At 41.9% G+C, this 9084-nt stretch overlaps 1 protein-coding gene across 1 annotated transcript in view; it reads right to left on the bottom strand.

Annotated features, from left to right (window-relative positions):
• Positions 1-1430: 1430 nt before the first annotated feature.
• Positions 1431-9084, bottom strand: part of cntn6 (contactin 6) — a gene marked incomplete at both ends in the record, with an annotated part of 42482 nt that continues 34828 nt past the window's right edge. The window contains 4 exons of the mRNA XM_083972762.1: positions 1431-1519; positions 3156-3324; positions 4159-4271; positions 6413-6593. Of these exons, the coding sequence (XP_083828888.1) occupies positions 1431-1519; positions 3156-3324; positions 4159-4271; positions 6413-6593 (552 nt within the window). The remainder of the gene's footprint in view (positions 1520-3155; positions 3325-4158; positions 4272-6412; positions 6594-9084) is intronic.

Genomic DNA, 9084 nt, shown 5'->3' with positions numbered 1-9084 from the left:
GTACATAACAGTTTACATTCTGTGTGACAAGTCTGCCCTTATGTATGTCTTAAAGACTGCTCAACATGTTTGAAGATTATAAACTTGACAAGGCAAAGCAACTTTGTTAAACCCAAGAATATTTTGATAACTGTCTAAAAACTATCATAAGGTAAGCCATTGTGACCTTGCATACAATCAACACCAATTATGGTCGTCCTTGATTACAGGCTGGTGTTGAAGTGTAAATCTTGTTTAAGTGTTAATCCTGAAGATTGTCTGTTTCGATGGATTTTGCAACACTTATGTGGTTGTCACGGCGGGTTAGAGTAGGGTTAAAACTTGAGCATACTGTACCAGACCTCTGGTTAAGGCTAGTGGCTCAAGGCTACATTAGTAAGCAAAAACATGGCCTGTCTAGATGTCTGATCAAATTGTGTTGAATTGTGTTTTTATGTAGATGCCCATGTTTGACCAGGGACCCTAGATTTAGGGTCAAGCTAAGGATTTGTGCTAATGCTAGTTAGCACTTAAATTGACACTCCTGTTTGTGCTCCACCTTTTATGGGGATGCAGGCAGGGTTAGGATGTGTTACGGTTATTTAAGGTCATAAATGATTTTAAAATGCATCACAAACAAGTAACCGGTTAACAATATAAAATCATAGTTGGCGAGCCAGTAATGCACAGGATGTCAGGTGTATATGCATAATTTCCTGTAGATAATTGTACATCCTCTACATGTACAGCACTATTTGGGGAAAATATGCTTATTCGCATCAGAGTAACATGGAAAAAATGTACACAGAATTCGCATCAGTGCATCAGCGATACAGCTGGTAGACAGTAAGCAAGTTGGAAGAATTAAAAACAAGAAACCAGTAAAATATCATATTACCATAATTGTATGGGTTAGTTTTGACTCCTCCACCAATGCAGTTAAATATGTGTTCATTTAAAAATGCCAAGGATTAACAGTTTTAATCCAAACTGAGCAGAGCAAAGGAAACAGAGATTAACTCAACTCTGAGTTTACATCTATTGGTCTCTAACATTCGTGGGAGTCACAGCAAGCCAAGAAAAAACTTGGAAGTTGAGGCAAGAGAGGTGGAAACAGACATGAAACCAGGAAATGAACCTGTGCTCAAGTTCATTTCACAAATAAAGATAAGAATTTCATCTTTCCATGTTTATCAAACAGATGCTTCCAGGAGGATTGCAGTGGTCCTGAAAATAGGCTGTGCTGTTGCGTATGAGTAACACTCCAGCCACAGGATTTGTGGGCATTTGACAACCTGTCAGAACACTCCCATCATTCTGTTTGGTTTTGAAAATCAGTGGATGAGAAACTCTCCAGGTAGCAGCTCATTCGGCAAATCTGACACATAGAGAGGAACATCATAAACGATAGTCACTCTAATGTCTAGAGTTAAAGATAAAGGCATCAGAAACTACAAAATTAACATAGAAAATATACAAAACATCATAAAACAGCAAGTCTTCATGGAACTTGGGCACATATATCCATTAGAGTTAAGACCTAGGAAGAAGAAGAAAAAAAAAAAACACTTTATTAGCAGTAAAAAATGTTGTTTTGTGACGATCATACAGAGTAGTGGAGAATAAACCTGGGAATGCTAGAGCTTCAAATAAAGATAAGTTGTTTAAAAATTCAAATAAGTCTGGTTCATGACAGCTTAATTATGGTCATCTATTCTAGCCCACCAAGTGTGACTACAGTATAAGAAATAGTTCCATATTGAAAGTGGGGAGCGGTTCAGAAATTGAACTGAGCTCATCAAGAAAAAGCTCAGATGAATAACGCAGCACCCTAAAACAAAACGTGCAACTTTCTGCCTATTCACGATTCACACAACACATGAAATTAGTCAGCTTTAGATGTGCTGCTATAGATAGATATCACGTGACGTCACACAGCGTTCGCAGCCGGTCACAGCGCCATCTTGGGTACCGACTTCCAAAGGCAGTCTATGGGCTGTGACATCAAATCTCAGAAAAAGAGTGGATAAACCTTTTTTTATTACATGGCTCTATTGAATATCGTATTCCGATAATTTATTGATATTTCTGATATTTATTTACATCTTGATTTTGCATTTAACAGTCTGTTATTCCTGTTTAACAGATCGTTGCTAAGTAAAATACACCGTTGCTAGGGACGCCGCTCTGATCAGCGCAGCACAGAAAAGAGAAACCAGAGCGATAGATAAAACAGAGTGGCGACAGCTTTTGATTAGCAGCTAATTCAACAGCAGTGATGGATAACTGTACCGGAGAGCCTCAACATGAGCTTCATCTGAGGAATAAACAGCAGCTTTTACCTGACGGGAGACCAGAGAGAGAGAGAGAGACGAGGAGAGAGAGACGAGGAGAGAGAGAGAGAGGTCCACTGGGTGAGCTAGATTAACTTTTAACGGGAGAGAGAGCGGCGCACCGCGCTGTCAAAGCTCGTCTCAGCAGAAAGGTGGTGGAGGTGTGTGCTTTCAAGGCAAGGCCATCAAAATGAGAAATATCCATATCCAAACTACATCAGGCAGCAGTCTTCTGGTCAGAGAGGATGTGGCTGCACTGATCTGAATAGAGGTTAACTCAGTGTTCGGTACCCAGCATGGCGGCGGCCCGGTGGAACCAGGGTGGAACGCACCGTGACGTCACCTACTGATATCTATCTATAGGGATGTTTTTGAACTCTGGACATAGCCAGCTGCTGTTTCTACCTGTCTCCGCTCTTTATGCTAAACTGGGATAACTACATTCTGATTCCAGCTCCGTATACTTGCCAGCTTGCACAGCAGCTTGATATTGATCGTCTCATCTTGCTCTCAGAAAGAAAGCAATTAAGCACATTTCCCAAAATGTTGAACTACTCTTTTAAGTTCTTGAGACATCCTGCCAACATAGCGGACAAAGAAGACTGAAACACAAGCTTCTAGCCGGAGATAACTTTGTACATTTTGTCTCTTCGTCCTGCTTCTATGCTGCAGTCTTATTACAATTTATATGTGTATTCTGAAGGCCTTGTTCAAGCCACAGTCAAGCTGATAAACAGTATCAGTCACACAGGGGATTAGTTACACACAGTGCACCCATCCCACTGCTCATCTGCTTAATTCCAACTCTAATCATTTGCATGCTGCGGAGAGTGTGAAACTTACTGGACATCTTTGGTATGCGGATGGGGCCGCTGCTGGTGCCATCGCCCCCTTTGGTCAGAGCTTTGATCTCAATGAGGTAGTCCTCTCCAGAAGGGATCTGCAGCTCCACACTGGTCTTACTGGTTTCCAGTACAGTGGTCCTGCCATGCCAGTTCTGACGATACACAACCTGGAGGAGGAGAGCATGGATCTAGTGTCAGCTTTAAGAGTAAAAAATGGAACCAGGAAGACCTCTCAGCATATTACTACAGTATATAACTTATTTCAATATAAAATTAGTGTTCAGAAAATGAATCCAAATCCTAAAAACCAGGGACATTTTTGGTGATACAGTCCCTCTCTGGCTCTCTAGATGTGATTATGAATTCAAGACAAATTGTTTGGTGCTAGCCTGACCTGATGACTCATCATGGTGCTAAAAAACAGGACCTCATTTATCTCTGTTATCAAAATGTAGCAAAAACTGCTTTATTATGTGATTAAAAGAAACACAAAGCACAAAGAAAATCTGCAAATTTAGCAAGAAAATATATAAGAAACTTGCACTTTATTTCACAATGTTGCTTTTGCAAAATCATTAAAATATTCCCTTCTACATGCACAGCACGGACAGAGCTCCACAAAGGACTTATTAAATGAGCAGAGCTGCATATATCTGGATAATAATAATAATAATAATAATAATAAACATATATTGTGGAAAGGATGATCAAAAAGAGTATTTTTTTCCCACACTTGTCTGCAAAGTGGATCAAATATGATTCGTATTTGTATTGTTACAAGGAGCTGAATTGCCTCTATGGCATGACACCTTTCATTTTATCACCTTGAACAGATCTTTTAATTTTGAAAGGCCAGACAGGGCCAATCCATAATGCAACGCTGGAGTGCTGAGGTCTATCTTTTCACTGCAATGAGAAAGCCATTTATTGGGGTGACAGCTGCAGAGGCTCTATTTGTTTCCCTGGTTGTGAGGTTTCTGCTATTACTCTGAGAAACTCACCTTGTATCCCGTCACCTCAGACTCATTTTCCATCGCCTTGACATGTTCCCAATTTAGAAAGATCTTCGAGTTGGTCAGGTTCCACTCAATATTCCCTGGAGGCTGGCGTGGAGCTGCAAGAAATGAAATTATGGAGACAAAAGTTTCACAAATGAATGCATAAACCAGTGTCATCAATAGTATGTGCCAAATTGTCTCTGAAGTCAGCCTTGATTGAATCATCCAGATTGTGTTCACACCAGATATGTGTCAACCTTGAGGAACACACTACAGGAAAACATTTCAACAGTTAAACAAAAACAGGAAATGTACGCTCTTTGATCAAGGCTTCAAGGCTGGTGCACCTCAGTGAAATACGTATACTAAGCCCCCTGCAGGAGTTCCCATGTTGGCCATTGTTTGGTGTATCACAGATACACAGAGGAACTGGTGGTGTACATCTGGCACGGCAACAAACCTCCCACCCCTGTTGCTATAAGCGAATGTGTGCACTAAGCTAAAATGGGTGTTTACAGTAATTAGTCTACGTATGGTGACCACTGGCTTGGTTTCCCCCTTTGCTCTGGTGTGCTGGGCAGGTGGCACAAGGACTCTGGTGTGTAAGCTGGTGAGGATGGTGGGCTGCAGCAATAGAGAGGAAGATGATAAAAATGAAGCTGAAACCCGTCACTGACAGCATCTCTCATCTTTCTGCTGAGCTGAGGCTGCTCAGGAGCGCATTCAGCCACAGACTCCAAGTGCTTAAGGGTCCTTTTGGTGCCATCAGCCATCAAACTCTAAAACGCCACAGCACCCAGCACCTCCTATCTCCGCTGACTCAAACTCAAAACTATGCACCACTCATAGTTAAACTGTCATTGCGTCAGATACAAGGAGATCTGTGTTAGTCTGAACCAAATCTGCCAGTCTGATAGCAGTACAGAGCATCAGGGGGGAAGAAGTGGGAATTAACCTGTAGTTAAACCTGTGAGTGGCTACATCTACAGCTCTTTAGCCACCATATATACGCACAGATCAATTTCATTGCATTTATGATTCTAATTTTGCATTTTCTTTTTTTTTCAAAAGAAAACTGGCCCTGTAGTTAACAATTTACTGCATTGTTTTTCATAAAAAACATGAAACACTGTGAAAGAAAATGACAACTCTAACATAATATTGTAACTCAGCTAAAGCTTAGGATTTGTATGCCTGCTGGAGTAGGACAATTAAGTGAATAAATACATGAATTGAGTGAAGAACAACATAATATTGACAAAAAAAAGATGGCTTATGTGAGTATTGTCCTGAAGGACTGCAGAGAAAGTAACACAGATACTATGACTTAATAATAATAAGTCTGCAGTGCAGCAATCACCACCAAATACTTTCACTCATCTTTTTACATGAAGTTTTAGAGTTTTTCTGTATTTTCCATCTTAAAACAACAGTCAGATTGATTTTTCCTGCTGCTGGCTGTTAGGAGATCTCTTCCTCATGCACTTTCAGTGGGAGTGACGAGGGACTGAATCCACAGTTTATTTTTGTGCTGAAGTGGATTCCAAAGTGTATCTGAATTTTCAAAAAGAAGCTGTAAAACAAGTCAGAGCAGCAAAAAGAAATGTAAAGGATATACGTTTAAGAGTCTATTATATTGTTTACAGTGTTCCAGTGTCATATAGTGGAGATCTTATTGGTCACAGTAGTCACTCTTCCTCTCTACACTGGCCTTGAAGCAACCCCAACCTTAGAGACACTGGAAGTAATAAGAGTAAAGCCCTACAGGCCTCCTGTTCATTAATAGCTAATGTAAGATTTGACCAGCTGAACCACACTCATCTAAAATCTGTTGAAAAACTGCCAACCGTGCTGTTATGATTTTTGAGTCTTTTTTTTTAAATCAACAAATTACTTTTTTATTCATCCAAGATTTTCTGTAAATTCTGTCACCCTACTTTATGCCAAAATCATCTCCCGATAAATCTTATTACTAAACCCTCTCTTCACTGTCAAGTGTGTTGTTAGGGTGGTGATCTTTCAATTCTACCTGCTTGTTTTAGATCAGAAGTGTGAATCAAACTTTCACACTTGATACAAGAATCAACCATCTAACATCTATGTGTCAGTAAGTCCCTCAAATACTGAAGAACAGTGATTATTGAATTGAACAGATGTAAAGTATAAGGAAGACCCCTAACCCGAAGACAAAAAGGTTAAGTAAATGGTTCAGCACAAAATAAAGCAAGTCCTGAGTGTGCTGTGTGCATAGACTCACGTGGTTTCTTGGTGGTGATGTTAAATACAGGGCTGCAGGGTCCAAGTCCAGCACTGTTTTGGGCTCTGACTGAGATCAGATAGACTGTGCTACCCTTTAAGCCAGACAGCAGAGCAGTGGTGTTGATAACCTTCACTCTGTCTGCTTGACTTTGCTGAGATCCTTCCTCCCAAAACAGAACCTAGACCAGAGAAAGGAGGATTACCACAGAGCTACTGCCATATTTCCTTCCTTTGTGGAAACTGAGTCATCTATTTATTTATTTTAGCTTCCTGAGAGCATCACAATGTGCTTATAAAAAGCATCATGCACAGTAGAGACAGCAGAACATAAAGTGTAAGGGTTATGAAGCTTCAGGTATCTCGTTTACTAATAAATAATAAAGCTTATTATGAGGCTTTTTCTTCCAACTTTACTAACTTATAAGACACTTGGGGCCCTAGTTTGCTGGCGCAGCGCAGGTGGCGCAAGGTAGCGCAGCCGGTCTAATGCAAGTTTCGACCAGCGCAGCCTAGCGCAAAGTCAGATTGGAAGATTGGCAGATCGCGCTGCGCTGAGATAGGCGTGGCCGCGCAGCAGGGGGAGGCGTCACAGATTCAGCTTGGTGCAGTGGAAGTTTCGTCCGAAAATGTCCCGCCGAAGTTGCGCTGAAAGCTCGCCACCTCCAACCAGGTCTAGTCTCAGCGCAGCGCGGAGCGCAGCAGGTGCAGTGCAAGTTTGGCTGACTGACCTGCAGTGCACACACGTCACCAAGACCTCACAGGCAGATCTCCACAGTTCCAGACACATTTCAATGCAATAAATATCCACAATAACCACTATTTAATGCAACTAATGGAATCAACACGTGAATTTATATCTATATAGATTGTCCCGTCACATCTGACGTCAGATCAAAGCAGAGATCAAAGGCTGTGGCACGCGTAATGGAAACTCCACCTGAATTAACACAGCAGGGACGAACTGGCACTGAAAAGCAGCTGTGGATGTCCCAAAAGCAGGACTGAGGGTGAATGACAGCATGTCGCTGCCGTGTTGAGATACCACTCTGCCCTTGTGATGATCGCTTTATTTATTTATTTATTTACTTATTAATTTATTAACGCCAGCGACCGCATCAGGCAGCCGTAATGAAAAACAAAACACAAATCTTCATCTCTCTTAGTCCACCACCACTGCCTCGGTATCAGATAGTCAGTATATAGCCTACTACAGTATACTCTCTATCACAGAAAAAAAGAGAAAAAAAGAGACGGACAGAGAGAGAGAGAGAGAGAGAGAGAGGGAGAGAGAGAGCGTCCTTTACGCGGATTTCATCCGTTACGCATGGTGTTTGTTTATCTTTGTCTCATCATCTTGCACAGGGTTTGAATAAATGTGAGTTTCTTTATTAGTTTATTAGTTGTTGTTTCTTATACTATTGGGCAGGGGTTCTCAGTGTATCAGATCAAACCTGATTAAGGATATTTGTATTATTATTAGTAAACTCATTGTTGGTCACTCTGAGCTCGGACCTCCGGGGAAACAGCTGTTTCCTCCGGGGAGAGGTTCGGCCTCTGGCGTCGCTGTTTCCTCCGTCCATGTCAAAGTATAAAATGACAAACTTGCAGCGCGCATCACCCGCCGCGCAGTTAAAGGTGAGGAGAGGAGCTCCTGTGATTGGTGAAGATCTGACTCGGCTGTGTCAAACCCACTCCACGCCTTTCTCTCCTCCTCCTGTCTCCCTTCCGCCCTCTCTCCTCCCTCTTTGCCGTTTGCGCCGGTGGGAGGGACGAGGGGAGGGATTGCGCTGGCGTAAGTCTGACTGCGCGGCCCGCCAAACTTGCGAAATGGACCTGGGCCACACCCCGTTGGCGTGGCGAAGCTGCGCTGACGTTAGACTTCACCTGGTCGACGAAACTAGGGCCCTTGGGGTCATTTACTCTTTCACATAAAAGCAGTGCATCTATAGGACCAAACTTAAAAGAGTTCCATGCTATCAGCACAGCTTCTGTACTGTACTGTAGGTCCTGAGGCAGTCAAGCCCACATTTTCAAACTGTATCTGATGATCAGCAATACCAAAAGCAGCACTGCGCGTGAGGAATACAAGGATAAGGAGCATGTCAGGATCTGTGCTCACAGGGAGATCATTTATGACCCGAGAAGACAAGACAGAGAAAGCAGACAGGAAAATGTCAAACAGATGGTTTGAGAGTGGGTACTTATTCAATTGGCAGCACACGGGTTTGCAAGGATCTTGCTTGGGAAAAGGCAGATTAACGACAGGGCCTGGAGTCGCTGATAACAGATGCATCTAGGTTTTTTTTTTTTTTTTTTGGCAGTTTAATTATAGTAGTTTTACTGACACTTGGGAAAATACCTTAAATATCTTAGCAGGGCAAGTTTACAGTTTTTTTCACACCACCTCACATACACTCAAAGGAAGATGAAAGAAGAGAATCTAAGGAGACTTAAATTGTCTTGCTGCATATTAAAGTCTTATGGAGACGGTGGTGGAAAAATGTTTTATACCACCAATACAGTGTTTTAGCAGAGCCAGAAAGCACACACACACACACACGCACGCACACACACACACACACACAAAATGCAATTTACCTAAAGTATAAGTAATTCTGCATAAAGCTCATGAGAAACAAGGATGGGTGATTTAGACTGTAAGATCCATCA

Source organism: Trachurus trachurus, assembly GCF_905171665.1.
Source record: "Trachurus trachurus genome assembly, chromosome: 5".
Classification (NCBI taxonomy): Eukaryota; Metazoa; Chordata; class Actinopteri; order Carangiformes; family Carangidae; genus Trachurus; species Trachurus trachurus.
This window is presented reverse-complemented; position numbering and strand designations above follow the sequence as displayed.